The sequence below is a fragment of the Mustela erminea genome, chromosome 4, assembly GCF_009829155.1.
Source record: "Mustela erminea isolate mMusErm1 chromosome 4, mMusErm1.Pri, whole genome shotgun sequence".
Classification (NCBI taxonomy): Eukaryota; Metazoa; Chordata; class Mammalia; order Carnivora; family Mustelidae; genus Mustela; species Mustela erminea.
In genome coordinates, this window is record NC_045617.1 from 25,593,420 (window position 1) to 25,611,161 (window position 17,742).

General features: G+C 35.4%; 1 protein-coding gene across 6 annotated transcripts in view; it reads left to right on the forward strand.

Moving 5' to 3' along the window:
- ATG5 (autophagy related 5) overlaps positions 1-17,742 on the forward strand; it is a 125,109-nt gene that overhangs the window by 95,642 nt on the left and 11,725 nt on the right. For all 6 annotated transcript variants that reach the window (XM_032338917.1, XM_032338920.1, XM_032338922.1 and 3 more), the window contains one exon: positions 10,949-11,066. In XM_032338917.1, coding sequence (XP_032194808.1) covers positions 10,949-11,066 — 118 coding nt within the window. The remainder of the gene's footprint in view (positions 1-10,948; positions 11,067-17,742) is intronic.

Consider the following 17,742-nt stretch of genomic DNA (forward strand, 5'->3'; position numbering starts at 1 on the left):
TTATTTATTTGACAGACAGAGATCACAAGTAGGCAGAGAGGCAGGCAGAGAGAGGAAGGGAAGCAGGCTCCCTGCAGAGCAGAGAGCCTGACGTGGGGCTCGATCCCAGGACCCTGCGATCATGACCTGAGCCGAAGGCAGAGGCCCCAACCCACTGAGCCATCCAGGCGTCCGTTGATCTCAGTTTTGAGTAGGAGGGAATAGTGCTTCCCTATAACACATTTTATTCAGTGAATGGATATGAGGAAGACACAAACTGTTCCTTGTATTTGAGGAAACTTTACCTTAACCATTTATGAAACAAAATATATTTGGCATTGTCTAGACAGAATTATAATAAATATAACAATTTAAGTAACAGAAAACACAAACTTCAAACCAGTTGTGTGGATATAATTCTGATGAGTGCTTTCATTTAATCATAGTCGCGATTAAAATACTACTGCTTTGAGATTAAGTGTCCCTGACTATAATAATGACAGCTTTTCAAATGCTAATTATTATTTTTTACTGTTTTTGGGAATATTAAAAGTGGACTTCAGACTCTGGTATCACAGCTACAGAAAGTGCTTATTTTCAAGTCTACCTCCCTACATAGAGGATAAATGTAGTAGTCTGATTAAGTGGCACAGACTACCCCCCACCCCCTCACCAACTCCTCTCCTTGCCCCCTTCCTGCCTTCCCACCACCAAAGGACTGTTTACTGTAAAGGTCTAAAAGCATTCATTTGAAAATGGTCTGTTTGTACTTAATGAGGTATATAATTGTGTATATTCTTAAGCTAATTTTAATATGAGGCTTCTTTTATAAAGCTTGTGATACAAAATTTGACATGCATGAATATATCTTAGGCCAAATATGCATGTGACAGTTTGAAGCACATATCATGTGTCATTGTTGGTAATATCTGGCAGCATATCCTGTGTAAACCCCTGTTTTCTTTTTCTCTCTGCCACATGTTTATTCTAATTAACAAGACTACAAAGGGAACTGATGCTTGAATACCAGTTATTTTTCATTTTCTCTGTTACTGATTCTTTGGTTCCACAGTTAACCAGTGTTGTTTAAAAGGGAGGAATGAAAATCAATTCTTGTTAAGCACCTGTTGCAGTAGGTGTTTTATGTATCTCATCTTATTTAATTATCACAGCAATCCTTCAAAGATAAATATTATTGCCATTTTTCAAATTCAGAAACGTACTCCTAAAGATTGTTGTGATTTGCCAAGGTATGCAGTCAGTCATGTTGTGAGTTGGGACTCCACCAAGGCTTGACTTACTTCACTACCTTTGGCATGCTAAGCTCTTAGCCCACTTTTGTCCTCCCCCCCCCAATTCATTCATTTTTCACAGGTATCATCATACGGCAGCTGCTCTCTGAACCCTTTAGTGAGGAGGGGACATGTGAGAGAAAAGATTGATAGTGCAGTCTGCCTGAAATGGCTTTATCTCTATTTAAAAAAATATTATGTGTTTCAAATTGGAAGCGTCAGAACCTTCTATAGTCCCTCCTTTGTTTTCTTGCTCTTTTGAAACTCCCTACTGTTTTCATACCTAACATCCTACCACATTTAGCATATATTTCTTTGTACCTACTGGTATATATATATATCTCTATATATCTATATATATCTTCCACTCTTAGGAGATGAAATTTTGTAACCAGTTAGTAGCTTTTTCATTTTTATTTTTGTTTTTGCTCTAGCTCCCTGAAAACTGTGGTTAAATTCTGTGTTCAGGCTTTTAAATTTTCTCTCATAGCACTTTGTACATATTTCTGTTATCACTTAACACTGTATTACAGTTAACTTCTGTGTACTTAATTATTTTGTTTCTACCAACAGCAGTGCCCTAGTAAGTACTCAGTAAATATTCACTGAGTAAAGATTTCTGAGGTAATTTACCCCTTGCCCTTTGGTCCTTAGTCAGAGGTCCTGTATATGGGTACTGCTATTGGGATAATTTTGTTCAAACTAACTATGTGTTAATAGCTTTTGTTGTCACTGTATACATGCTTTTGTTATAAGCATTCACAATTTTTTAAACATAGGCAGGAATAAGTGAAACCATATGATAATTGACTTTCTCTGTATGACTTATTTCACTTAGCATAACCTCCTTCAGCCCCATCCATTTTTATGCAAAAGTTGGGTATTCGTCCTTTCTAATGGCTGAATAATATTCCATTGTATATATGGACCACATCTTCTTTATCCATTCTTCTGTTGAAGGGCATCTTGGCTCTTTCCACAGTTTGGCTATTATGGACATAACTGCTATGAACGTTGGGGTGCATATGGCCTCTTCACTACATCTGTAATTTTGTGGTAAATACCCAGTAGTGCAATTGCTGGAATCATAGCATAGCTCTATTTTTAATTTTTTGAGGAACCTCCAAACTGTTTTCCAAAGTTGCTGTACCAGCTTGCATTCCCACCAACAGTGTGAGAGGGATTCCCTTTCTCTACATCCTCTCCAACATTTGTTGTTTCTTGCCTCAGATTTTTGCCATTCTAACTGGCATAAGACGATATCTCGATGTGGATTTGATTTGAATCTCCCTGATAGCTAATGATGATGAACACTTTTTCATGTGTCTGGTAGCCATTTGTATGTCGTCTTTGGACAAGTGTCCACTCATGTCTTCTGCCCATTTTCTGACTTGATTATCTGCTTTTGGGGAGTTGAGTTTGAGAAGTTCTTTATAGATCTTGGATATCAGCCCTTTTTCTGTAGTATCATTTGCAGATGTCTTCTCCCATTCTGTAGAAGGAAGGGAAAAATGGGAGAGAAAACGGAGTGGGCGATGAACCATAAGAAACTATGGACTCCAGGGAACAAACTGAGAGTTTTAGAGGGGAGGGGGATGAGGGGATGGCTGAGCGTGGTGATGGGTATTAGGAGGGCATGGATTGCATGAAGCACTGGGTGTTACACGCAAACAGTGAATCATGGAACACTACACCAGAAACTAATGATGCACTGTATGGTGACTAATGTAACACAATTTTTAAAAATAGAATAAAAAAAAATAAATGCAGGCAGGAAATACAGTGTTCTTCATTGAAATTTATTTATCTTTTTACCTTTGTAATGCCTGTCACTGCTGTTAGTGGAGTATCAGTGACTGTGATTCTGTGAAGTATTATATTGTGGATTTGGTTTTTTGTTGTCATTTTTACAGGATCTGTAAGAAAAGTTATATTGGTCTTCATCATTGTTACCATCTTGGTAACAATGAAAATTTCACTACTTATCATGTAAAGCTTTTCAAATTATTAAATTTAGTTCATATTTTAAACTTGTGTGTCAACTGAAAGCACACTGATTTTGTTGGTGAGATTTTTGATATTGGAGGTAGCTTTTGTGCGTGGATGACATACACAGTTATTTTCATTATATTAGAGTTGTAAATTGTGAAGTCTAGTTTTTATAATGTCTTTCTGTTTAATTTATGCTGTTATAAATATAGTAAGTTTTATATACAAATGAGAGCAATCTTTTTTACTTCTTACTGTTTGTCTAATTTGTCCTTCAGATTCAGTTCTTCTAAAAGACTTAGAACTACTTGCATAGTTAATGGAACAAAATCAAATTACATTATTAATCAATACATGGACATTGCTAATTTTTTGTATATAGTTGATTTTTTAAAAATATCTACAAATCTAACAAATGAAACCCTCTGTTATACTTACAGAACTCTTGTAAGTCAAATAATTATGCTTATAAATGTAGTGAATCATTAATCATCCTGTTTTAGAGAACTTACAAAGCATACACACAAAGTATAGCTGATGTAAACTTGTTACACCTCAGGAGATGCAAGATATATAAATTATAAATAAAACACTTATTTAAGAATATCCATCTAAGACTCACTGGAGCAAATGATCAGTTTACAGGGATTCAGGTCAGTGGTTGCAGATCCTGAACCTGGATACTGCTTCTAGAATGATTCTATCCAAGCACTTTTTTTTTTCTTTTTTAAGATTTACTTATTTATTTGAGAGAGAGAGAGAGAGAGAGAGCACGCGTGCGCATGGAGGAAGGGTCAGAGGGAAAGGGAAAGAGAATCTCAAGCAGATGCTCCGTTGAGCAAGGAGCCCAGCAAAGGGCTCAGTCTCAGTACCCCGAGATCATGACCTGAGCCATAGTCAGGAGTCGGAGGCTTAACCGGCTGAGCCAAACAGGCTCCTTTGATTCTGTCCAGCCTTTCATAACAACTGGGTCCGTTGTTGTCATCAGGTTCTCCCTGCTGTTTCAGAGGGAGACCCCCAACCTCATATTCCCCCACCTTCCTTTTAATAATGGCCATTTTTAAGGTTCACAACCCAGAATCATCATGCAGCTACTGAGCATCTTTTTAGGTTGTATCCTTGCTGAATTTTTGTTTTTCTCCTTCATAACTTTTAATCTCACTTTGTTTCAGTGAATAGAATCTCTTTTTACTATCTGATGAGATTCTTCCTCCTCTTTATGGTCATTGGCTCCATGGTCAATGAGCCAGATATGTCCCCTTCTAGCTGTAAGTTGTCATTTTTGACAAAACCAACATTTCTAATTCCTATTATATGTTAGATACTATATGACCAAAAGAGTAAAATTATTGGTAATGCTATGTAGTGACAGGATAACTGTGAGATTAGTATATCTTCTTACATAATTCTGCATTTTTATATTATGACTCAATGCAAAATACATTTCTGTATTCAGTAAATTTCTGTTGAGTGTCAAGTCATATTTAATGAGAGCATTAACAGCACTTACTGAGCACTTATACTGTGTGCTGGGCATTGTTCTAAGTGCTTTACATCAGTTTAAAATGTATAATCTTCACATGCAGTTTTAAGAAATAATACAGAAAGCTCTTTATACTGTTCATCCAGTTTCTTTCATTCTTGACATCTTATATATATGTATGTGTGTATATATATATGTATCTTTTATATAGTATAATATCATAACCAGGAAGTTGACATTGATACAACACACAAACCTTATTCATATTTCATTCATTTTGTTCCAACAAAAACATTCCTTGGGCTACCCCGCGCTTTTTTTTTAAGATTTTATTTATTTACGAGAGAGAGAGAGTGCGTGCACACACGTGTGCACACACACTCACTTGCACGAGCAGGGGGGAAGGGGCAGAAGCAAGCTCCCCACTTAGCAGGGAGCCCAGTGTGAGGTTCGATCCCAGGACCCTGGGATCATGACCTGAGCTGAAGGTAGCTGCTTAACTGACTGAGCCACTCAAGTACCCCTAGACTACCCCTTTTATAGCCGTAGCCACCTACCTCACTTCTTCCTCTCTCTAACCTCTGACAACCTCTAATTTGTTCTCATTTCTAAAATTTTACCATTTTACTGATGTTACACAAATGGAATCATGCAGTATGTCTGCCTAACATTGGTTCTTTCCATGCAGCATAACTCCCTTGAGTTCCATACAAGTTATTCCATATTATTAATAGGGTTGTTTAGTAGTAGTAGTAGTAGTATAGTAGTAGTGGTACTGCTGAATAGAATTCCATAGTATAGATATACCATAGATAATTTAACCATTCACCTGCTGAAGGACATTGGGATTTTTTCCAGTTTAGGGCTGTTACGAGTAAAGTTACTATGAACATTTATTTATGAGCTTTTTGAGAACATCTAAGTTTGCATTTCTCTGGGAATACTCAAGTATACAATTGCTGAGTCATATGGTTTAGTTTTATAAACATGTTTATAAAATACATGTTTAGTTTTATAAGAAACTACCATATTCTTTTCCAGAGGGGCCTTTATAATTTTACATCTTCACCAGCAGTGTTTCTCCACATGCCCACCAGCATTCTATTTTAGACATTCTTGTAGGTGTGTAGTAATGCATGGGGGTATTGCAATTTGCATTTCCTTAATGGCTAATGATGTGTCAAACATCTTTTCATGTGCTTTTTTGGCCATCTATATACCCTTTTTGGTGAAATATCTGTCTTTTGCCCATTTTTTAATTGATTTCTTTGCTTTTTTTTAAGAACTTTTTTGGAAATGTGAATACAGATATTCTCTCCCAGTCTATGGCTTGTCTTTTCATCTTCTTCACAGGATCTTTTATAGAACGAAAAGGTTTTGTTTGGTTTTGTTTGGTTTTTAATTAATTTCATGAGGTCCGGTGTATCAGTATTCCTTTAAACTGAATTTCCTGATTTAGCATCCAGACAAGTGAACTTAAGAGAAAATAAGATATGAATAAACTTAAGTCTTCTGCTAAATAGGGATGAAACTAAAACCGTTGATCATATTTTAGGATGTCTGTTTAGGTGATCATATGTACCATGATTGTGCTGTGCTTGTATTTTATTCAAAAACTCTACAGTGTAGATATTCTCTCCATTTATGCCTGTGCATATATGTGTACATATATAAAAATATTCCTGTTTTACAGTTGAGGAAACGGGCTCAAGAAAATCAGGTAACTGCACCAGTGGGTCTATAATAAATGACAGAACCTGGGCTTAAAAACCTGTTCTTTCTGGCACCAAAGTCTGTGTTCTTCAACAACTGCTTTGCATTTTTGTTGCAGTATGTACTTTATGTAAGTCATAAGAATCAGACTTGGTCTTAATGATGTATCCATTGTGCCTGTACTCTTAAAGTTCATACGTTGTCTTATTTTAAAGCCTACCAGCATTTCTTGTTTTATCAGCTTTAATGTTAACCTGTTCGGTTAACCTGTTTGGCTGTGTTGGAAATATGCCTTTTCCCTGTCTTATTTCTTAGATATAAGATTAATAATATGATTAGCCTACATACAGTTCACACCATAGTTGTAACACACATTATCGCTAAGAATTTGACTGTAACTCTTGAATTGTCACTTTAAGAAAATATGTAAGATTCATTAAACTTTTACAAATTTATCATTTTTATAAATATGATTCCTTTGCCTCTGCTCAGTATATCTCCAAGGCAAATCAACCATATAATGTTTCCATACAGGAAAAATTATTGTTTCATTGGTGAGGGTACATGAGCAGAGGAGGGAGGAGGAGCAGCCAGCCAGTAGCACCCCAACTTTATATTCTGTTTGGTGTATTTAAAAGAGTAACATGCACGTTAAGGTAATAAGGCAGTTTCAAAGATGACGTGTCGAAGTCCTGTTATTTCTTACGAGAGAGCAGTACTGCTTCTTGGAAGCCACTGAAAATAGTTTGCATATTTACAAATAAATGGCTAGATTAAGTGAATATTGTATTATATGACTGTTGGTGCAGCTTTCTAGTCTGTCAGGCTAAGATTCAGATTACATAGGTATTGTTAGCACTGTCCAGTTTCATGTATACTAAATAAAAGTTGGCAGAATTCATGTTGGTGGAGTTTTTTCTATCTTTAAAATTCTTGCTATTTCAGGAGGAAGATAGCTTTTAAATACTTCTAGCATAATTTAGTCTTCTCTGCTGAACTTCAGCTCAGGTTTAATGAGATCTGCCAAGAGATTTGCATGAAACTACCCTCCCTTCCCGTTGCCCTCCCGAACCTCTGTACAGTACTTGAATGTATGATCTCTCTGTGGAGGGTTTTTGTTTTAAGGGCAGTAACTCCCGAAACTGAGTCGTTTTCGTAATCTTTGGTGTAACTTACTCAGACATTTAACTGTTCTTTTCTAGGTTACTAAATTTTAAGGACTAAGAATATAAAGCAAGTCAGATAAATATTGAATAGATGTTTATTTTTTAAAGATTTTATGTGTTTATTTGTCCCAGAGAGAGAGAGTGCACGCACAAGCAGGGGGAGCAGCAGGCAGAGCAGGCAGAGGGAGAAGCAGGCTCGGTGCCGAGCAAGGAGCCCCATGCACGACTCAATCCCAGGACCCTGGGATCATGACCTGAACCGAAGGCAGCAGCTTAACTGACTGAGCCACCCAGGTGTCCCTAATTGTTCTTTTAAAGTAAGGTTTTTGTTACATGAGAAATAGCACTTTAGTGAGAGTTTTCTTGCTTACTGTGCTACAGAATGGACTTAGATTGTGTGATAGTACAAGCCTTTTCTCCTCCACCCAAGCAAATAACATCATTATAAAGTTTGTTGAAGTTACACCTTTATTATCACTGCTCAGATTTGCATTTATAAGTATCTATACTTGGGAGAATAGAAAAAAGAGAACTACAGGGAAATTGTAGGCCATTTTTCTAGCAATAAGAGAGGAAGACACTTTCTGTTTTTTAATATCTCGCTAAGCCCACTTAGCGCCTTTTTAGCCTATTGTTTTCAGGTTGTTATAATATGTTGTATTATAAGTATTCACCTCACGATTTTTTTCACTAAGTAGGAGGGGGAATGAATCTTAAAAAGTTTTTTTGACTTTGCTGAAAATCCTAGTGTTTTCAGCTCTGACTATGGATGATATATTTTAACTTTTTTTTTTTTTAAATTGGGGTTATAGTCCTGACCCTCCTTTTTCTCTGACCTAGCCCCAGTTGTCGTCACATATGCTTGCATCATTCAGACAGCCTCTCACCCGTCTTCCTGATGTTACCTCTTAACCAAGTCATCGTACACTGTGCTGCTTTCCATTAGCCTTCAGAAAAAGCCTCTTTCATCACGTCACTTCCTTTGCTAAAAAGTCTTAAAAGCCTCTTCATTGCCTGCAAGATAGAAAGCCCTAAGTGGGTGGTGGCTATTTTAAATTACTGCTGCAGTCCTCTGTTCACTTATTTCTTCTCTGAACTCCCCAAACCCTTATTATCTTCACATAGTTAATCTTCGATTGTTCATCACATTGTTCTCAGTTTCATCTTGCGTGAAATGTATGAACTTCCCAAATTGAAGGATATCAGTCATACTGTTTTTAAAAACCCATAACGAGTTCAGTTAGTGAAATGAATTGCTTTATATTCAGTGCATATTAATTGCCAAGAGTTTATCAAGTATCAAGGCTTTTTTACATACTTACCACAGATACTTAACTATTATTGGAATACAGTTCTTAACATTTATTTATGTTTCCACTGAGTACATAGTGTAAAGCTGGGAAGGGTAAGGGTGCCTGGGTGGCTCAGTCGGTTAAGTGTCCTCCAACTCTTGATCTCTGCTCAGATCTTGATCTCAGGGGAGTGAGTTTGAGCCCAGCCTTAGGCTCCATTGTGGGTGTGGAGCTTACTTTAAAAAAAAAAACAAAAAACTGGGAAAGGTAGCTCACAAGCTTGTATCATGTCTGTTTTTCTTACATTTTATTTTATGTCCATACTTAAAACCAGATTATTTTTTATACCAGATCTATAATAGTGACATATTGTAATTGAGCTTTACCTCTGTGATTAAAAAAAAAACAAGCAAACTTGTCTTTAATGTTTAGGAATTTGAATCATTTTCTCATAAACACTATATGAATATTTATTTTAAAAATGTAAAAAATTTTTAAAATACTATATGTAAATATGAGTATATGAGTATAATTACTTATAGATATGGATACTAATATAAAGCACTGCTCTCTTCTTATATGTTTTTATGGTTTTTTAATCCCTGAAAACTTAAAATATAAAAACTTAACATCTTAAAATGAAATAGCAGTTGGGGGCAGGGTGTTTATTATCTTTAACATTAATTCATTCATCTTCTTTCTCTGTGTCTCTTTCTGTGTGCTTGGCATACATAATTCATCACTCTTTTCTACAACAAACTTGATGCAGAATCATAAAGTACATAAATGGTAGTGCTGTTCATACACTGGCTGATTCCAGGACCTCTGCACTGTGTGTCATGAGGCGTTCCTCATCATTGTTATGCTCCTGTAAATGAAACTGAATTTTAAAAGTGGGCAATACATTGAGATTATTAGCAGTAAGTTATGACATAGTGCTAATCACAGTTGTCAGAGGAAATACTATATCTGGTATTTTGAATTTTTTTTTGATTTTTCTTTTTAATTTTTTAAATTGAAGTAGAGTTGATATACACCGTTAACATTAATTTCAAGTGTACAACATAATGATTTCACAACTCTATACATTATGCTATTTTCACCACAAATGTAGTTACCATTTGTTCCCACATAACACTATTACAGTACCGTTGACTCTATTCCCCGTGCTGCACCTTTTATCTTGTAACTTCATTCCATCACTGGAAGCCTGTATCTCCCACTCCCCTTCATCCACTTTTCCCATTCCTCCATTTACTCCCCTCAAGCAACCATCAGTTTGTTCTTTATTTATGAATCTGTTTCTTAAAAATTTTCAAATGTAGAGAAAAAAATAATAAAACAACTAAAACTGTATACCATTCACCTAGATTCACCAGTTAACATTTTCCCACATTTGCACTCATGCGCCGCTCATGTGCACTCTCTCTCAACCATTTGAAGGTATGTTTCAGACAGACATCATGGCTCCTCATCCCTAAATATGTAAGCATGAACTTCTTAAAGGATGTTGTCCTTATAACCATTATCCTTACAACCTTTAAGAATTTGACATTAATTCAGTAATACTATCTAATGCTCATTCTGCATTTCCTCAGTTATTCCAAAAATCTTTTATAGCTGATTTTTCCTTCCAACCCAGTATTCAATCAAGATTTATTTTTGTATTTAGTTTTTATATCTCACCAGTCTTTTTAAAACTTTTTGTATTGTTTTGTTCTGCCTTTGAATTATTTGAAGAACTGAAACCAGTTGTCTTATGTTTTCTTTTCTCTCCTTTTCTTTCCTTTTTTGGCCACTTATCTTTAGAATGTCACACATTTTGGATTTGTCTGATTGCTTCCTCATGATTAGATTTACTTGATTTTATGTTAAGCATTTTTTATAATATTACCACATCTGTGATATTATATGCTTCTGATTACACTGTATCAGAAGTCATCTGAAGGCAGCTTTAAATTTCTGATCTCTTAATTTTAATTCATAGCAACAAAGACGTAATTGTTGGAATTCTTTTTTTCATTTTTCAAATAGACAACAACAGAACGACCTTTCATTCAGAAGCTTTTTCGTCCTGTGGCTGCAGATGGACAGTTGCATACACTAGGCGATCTCCTCAAAGAAGTTTGTCCTTCTGCACTTGCTCCTGAAGGTAATATGTCAGCAACATTAAAACATTACTCATTTCTTCTTGTTACTGAGGTATAACATAAGCATTCTGCATTTATAAATAACATTTACTGGTTACTTCAGGAAAATATTTTCATTATCTCATAGGAAACAATCTTTTGAAACAGAAGCACTTAATATTTAATTTAATACTTTATAAATTACTGACACTAACAAAATAAGGAATTGACTCTCTCTGGCAAAATAAAATAATACTACTTTTTAATTACTCTCTTACCACTCTGGTACCCTGGGTCTTTCATTTGTGGGTTCAGTTCTGGTAAATACTATTTTACATTTTGCATTGTGTCTCCTCATTTTAAAAGAATAAGAGATAGTAAAAAAAAAAATTTCTTACCTTTGGTTAATATTTTAAAGTTCAAAATGCTGAATAACAGAATAAGTATTTTGTTTGGATTTTCTACCACTTCCTAATGTTTCAGCATTGTTCACTTAGGCATTGACATTTCACATGTGCAATTAAGAACTTACCTATTTCATAGTCCTCGTTTTGTAGCTTAGGTTAAAGTTAATTTCCTGTAGGCAAAGGGAAAAACATAAAAATTGCTGAATTCTGTTTTTCTTAATTGCAATATAAGGAACACAAAGAAAATGCAGAAACAATAAAAAAAGAAAAATCCTATCATCCCCTAACTCACAGAGCCCACAGCTGACACACACATGCATATGGACACTTGAGTATTTGGGAAGGGTGTGTATGTGTTTGTAAAATTGTATTTCCTGCCTCATCTTTAACCTAGCACAACATGAGCATAGTTTTAGTCAGTAAGAATACTTTAAAGCTGTTTTTTAGGGCGCCTGCGTGGCTCAGTTGGTTAAGCGACTGCCTTCAGCTCAGGTCATGATCCTGGAGTCCCAGGATCACGTCTCACATCAGGCTCTCAGCTCCATGGGGAGTCTGCATCTCCCTCTGACCTTTTCCTCGCTCAGTCTCTTGCTTAAACAAATAAATAAAATCTTTAAAAAATTTTTTTTTAAAAAGCTGTTTTTTAAATAGCAGCACTATGGTCCTTCATTTCAACGTACTGTAATTTGATCATCACCCTATTACTGAATGACTTGCAATCATAGTTTTATTTATTACCAGGTTATTGGGGAAATTTCAGTGGACTGTTACTATATTTATTAATATGTTATACAGATTTTATTTGTTATATAGAGAAATTTTTAAACTTGCTACTTTATATCCTTTATGGAAAGAGGTAAGGCATTAATAAATATATTAATATTGTAACAGTATAACTTCAGTAGATAATGGTATGTTTCTTATTAACATATTGTAAGTTGGGTGACTGTATTATTACTTATGTGACTAATTAACTGTATCATACAGTTCAAGAAGCATGTAGTGTCTAAGGAAATAGTTTGCCTAACAACCACAATTGGAAACATAGTGGAACTAGGGGAATTTGATATTTCAGCCTAAATGACTAAACAAAGAATATAGAACTCAAAATAAGTCATTTGGTCTATGACTATAACTTTTTCCCTTAATCAAACGTGCTTGCCTTTCCTGGACATACATTCCTGTATCTAGCTGTTCTAGTGTGCACAGATGGTGTCTTACACATTCTCCTATCTCTCGTGCTAGGGTAAAAATGTTGACTCAGTATTTCACATACTGAATTCTTTCTTTGTGTCATTACCTGAAACACTATTTAGGATCACCAAATCATGGCAAGCACAGTTAACATTAACTTGATTTTAATACTGTTGAAGAATCATAGTCTATCTTTATTGCTGTGTAATTTTAGTTTTCAGTAAGAGTTTCAGTTAGATAATTGTTTGTGCCTTCAAATTTTAGTCTTAATAAATTTATAAGTTGTACAGCTATCACCATAATCTAGTTTTAAACATTTCTGTCACTTCAAAAATTCCCTTGTGCTTGTTTGCAGCTAATCTCTGTTCCTACTGCCCGTTGTAGACAACTACTGGTCTGTTTTCTGTCTCTGTAATTTACCTCTTTTGGATATTTTGCATAAATGCAATCATGTGAGATTGCAACTGTTTGGTTTTTTTTTTTTTTCACTTAGTGTAAAGTTTCTGGGTTTCATCCATATTGTAGCATATATCAGTAGTTTGTTCCTTTTTATTACTGAATATTCAGTTAGGTATGTGTATCATATTTTGGATATTTGGATATTTGGATTGTTTCCATATTTTCACATTTATGTGTAATGCTGATAAGAACATTTGTATACAGGTTTTTTGTGGACATATATTTACATGTTTCTTGAGTAGATTCCTGGGAATGGAATTGCTCGGTTGCACGATAGATTTATGTTTAATTTTTTAAGAAACTGCTGAACTTTGGCAAAGTGGCTGGCTGATACAGTCCTACCAGCTTTGTATCCTTGACATTTTTTTGTTTTATTATAGCCATCCTATTGGTTGTACAGTGGTATCTCTTGGTTTTATTTTTTATTTCCCTAATGACTAATGATGTTGGGTATGTTTCATGTGCTTATTTTTTGTGGATATATTGGTGAAACGTCTGTTCAGATGCCTTTCTCATTTTTTCATGGAGTTTTCATCTTATTACTGAGTTTTGAGAGTTAGTTGTGTATTCTGGATACAAGTCTTTTTTTTTTTTTTTTTTTTTTTTTAAGTTTTATTTATTTAAGTAATCTCTACACCCAACATGAGGCTTGAACTCACAACCCTGAGATCAAGATTCACTTGCTTTTTCCACTAAGCCAGCCAGGCACCCCAGGATACAAGTCTTTATCAGACATATGATTTGTAATTATTTTCTCCCAGTTTATGACATGTCTTAATTTTCTTTTGAAAAGTAAAAGTATTTAATTTTGATGAGGCCCTGTTAAAGTTTTTTATGTATTATCTTCAGTTAAATAATTTTTAAAATTTTATATTTTTCCAAAACCAGAAAGTATATAAAAGAATTTAATGAAAAGTCTCTCGGCCTACCTATATCTGCCAAACCCTAATTCAGTTTCCCTCTCCAGGGACAACAGTATTGCCATTTTCCTGTATTTTCTTATAGAGCTATTTAAGTAAACTTCTATTTTTGAACAAAGGTTACAGAAATTTTCACTGAGAAACTCCTAGTAACTTCTGTTGATTCAGGAATAATCTTACCATTCTATTTCATTCTCTCCAAGCTGTAAGGGTTGATTTTTTGTTTTTCTTTTTAAGTCTGTTTAATGTCTGTTTTACCCCATTCTTAAGGATTTAGGAATATAGTTTTTCCATTTGAAGTATAATTAAGATATTAATCATTTTTATTGCTAACACAAATGAGACTCATACACTTCCTACCTGTCCCCTCTGCAAGCATTGGCTTTCAGTGACTCATTACTCTGTACTGTATTTTTCGTTCTTTTTTAGTACTTTGTAGTATCTTAAGGAACACTAAAAAATGCTTTTATCAACTAAGAGTAATTGAAATTACTTTATATGGTGACAGATGGTACCTAGACTTACTGTGGTTATCATTTCCTAATGTATAGAAATGTTGAATTCACTGTGTATATTGTGATTCAATATTCAATATTCAATATTCAATATTGAATCACAATATACACAGTGAATATTGTATGTTAACTCTACTTCAGTTAAAAAAGAAAAAAGAGCTATTGAAATTTAAGTTTATATTGAAATAGCTACCTTACTGTTCTTTTTTTTTTTTTAAGAGCATGAAACAGGGGGAGAGGGAGAGAGATTCTTAAGCAGGCCCCACACCCAGCATGGAGCCTGACACAGGGCTCAATCCCAGGACCCGTGAAATCATGACCTGAGCTGAAATCAAGAGTCAGTTTACGAACTGACCCACCCAGGTGCCCCTTTATTGTTCTTTTCTTATATATTTTTTGACAATATACTTTAAAAAATTTCTGTCATTTAAAATTTACTTCTTTATAAGATTCTTGCCTGGAGCACCTCATTGGCTCAGTCGGTTAATGTCTGCCTTCAGCTTATGTCATGGTCCTGGGGTCCTGGGATTGAGCCCCATGTTGGGAGCAGGCAGCCTGCTTCTCCCTCTCCCTCTCCCTGCTGCTCCCCCTGCTGTTATGTGCTCTTGCTGCTGTCTCTCTTTGTCAAATAAATAAAATCCTTAAAAAAATAAAGTAAGATCCATGCCTACTGAGTGAGAACATCACAAAGAAACCCAAACCCTTGGAAGAAGAATGTACTGTAATGGTGTATGTCCCAGCCAGCAGCAAAATTAGCAAAAACACAGAGTGATGAGGGGAGATTTACTACAGAATAGGAAGAAATTGGTTGGGTGTTAATTCTATTATTTGACATCTTTAAAGAATCTTTAATTATAGAACCTTAAAGTTAATTTAGTTCAGTCTCTTGATTTCTTAGATGAGTAGCTAAGGGTCTCTTAACTTAGTTGCAGAACTAGGTTTAGAACTAGGTTTAGAACTCAGATCTCCATCTCCTGGTTTGTTTGTTTGTTTGCCTTAGCGTGCTTCCATTTGTTTTCATTTTCACTTCAACTTTTTAACTTTCTTGTTTAGTTTAAAATAACATTTTGAAATGTTTGCTTTTTTCTAACTCTTTATTCTGTGATTTATGTTTTAGTACCAGATCTTGCCCTCATGCCCCTACAGTATTTACTGGTATGATCTTAGGAACCTGAACTGAACACTTGTTGTTTTGCCCATTTTGTTCTTTTTAATGTTCCTGTATATAATTCTGGCCACTTTCTTGTTGAACTTATAAAATGGTGGCTGTGACGATAAGACATGAAAATAAAAAATAGTCACGTGCTTTGAGCTGGCGCACTTTGTCAAAATGTACATTCGTGCTCTTTTGCCATTCCTACACCCAGATAACAACAATACATACAAGATTAGTGTGGCCCTGCACAATAATGGCATACAGATTTGTGAAGTGTTTTACTCTTTTAAAGGCTCTTTATTCTCTCCTGAATTTGTAGGCTGCCCAACCTGTACATCCATCCCTGGAGAATAGACAGTGTGATTTCCCTTACATTTTTTTTGAAGGGGACCAGTGAGGTAGCCACTCAAAACTGTAATCTACAAATCTGCCTTTTAGGCAATTTCAGATGCTATAGGAGGGTATGTTTGTGACCGACTTCTTCCTAGCTGTCGCACGCTTGCATCTACTGGAGTACACACATACTTACACATGCTTTATTGAAATGATATAAATAGCATCTCTACTTTTGAGGTACTTTTGATAGTACCTTTCATACCAAAAGAGGCCACATTTCTAACACCAGTATCTTATCTTTGGAAAAACTTGCGTTTGCCTCTCCTTTTGTAACCTCATACTGAAAATAACCGTCGTTTTAGGATCTGTGGGGAGTGTCCAAAACATAAAGTCACTGTTTCAGTAAAGAACTGTTTACTGTCTGGTTCATTACACCTGTGGTATTGACAAATGTGAAGCATTTTGAAACACCTGTGCCCGACTTCAGTTGAAAGCGAAAGATTGTAAGATTGGGTGTGTATGGATAAGAACTGGCTGTCATCACATGATAAAAAGAGAAAGTACTTCATAAATGTTATGTGGCACCATTGTCTACTACTCCTTACAACTAGTGATTCATGCATGAAGGAATTTTGCCTTATTTCATCATATGAAAATAGAATGTGCTAATATTTATGAAGACGTGCTTTAGGTCATTGTTCTTGTGGAGTAACTAATGATGAGCTGCTTTGTGTGTTCCCTTTTTTGTTTTGTTTTGTAAGTGGCTAGAGGAGTTAGCCAAATTAAAGGTAACAGGCAGTAACCAAAGGTGAGCTCAGGTAAATTTTTTTCATGGTGTCAGCTGTAGTTAAAATGACTCAGAGCTAAGCTTCTGTACCAGACCTGAAGTGAAATACTTCTTTCTTTGTTCATTAAAAACAACTTACAAAAAAGTAACAACAAAAATTTAAAAACATAGCTATTATTCTTTTACTTTAGAGAATACAAAATACCTATAAGCTTTGCCCAATCATATTTTATTTCCCAGTTTTCTAATGTAATATATAAGAACCTTCAAGTTAGGCTTATGAGAATAAAAATGTCTGTTTTTACTTTGGTAAGTTTATGTCAGGGTTGTGGGTGATCACAACTGTCACAGTTGGGCTGGAGAACAGATAGAATGAATGTATGTGTAGGGAAAGGCTTACATTCCGTGGCAAATCAGTGAAGGTTCCCGGCTTCTTTCTTACCAACAAGTACAGCCCTTTGGCCACTTGGCTCTTTGCATTTCCATTTCTGCTTTGCTTCCTGGGAATTTATTTACTCCTTCAGACCCTTCCCAACTCCCATTTAACTTTTGGTTTCCATTTGATGTTGTGGACTTTATTTTTTGTCAGTCATTTCCTTTGCGTCATACTGACTTCTGGCGCTGGACACAGTAAGAGGTGTGAGACGTAGTTCCTGCTTTTATGAAACTTTGATACAGTTGGAATGGGCAGAAAGATGCCCACATGTGGTGTGTGCAGGAATGAAGATATGCAAAGAATTTTAGGAAGCCCCTGGAATTGTTCTTATCTATTCTGGATGAGGTAGTGAAGACTAAGCTGTCTTAAAAGATGAGCAGAAATTAGATGAAAAGGAGAGAACAGGTCAGACATACCGCCTGAGCACCATAGAAATAGAATCCCTCTGTGTAGGGGCTACCCAGGGGCTAGTTGCCAGGGGTACTACCT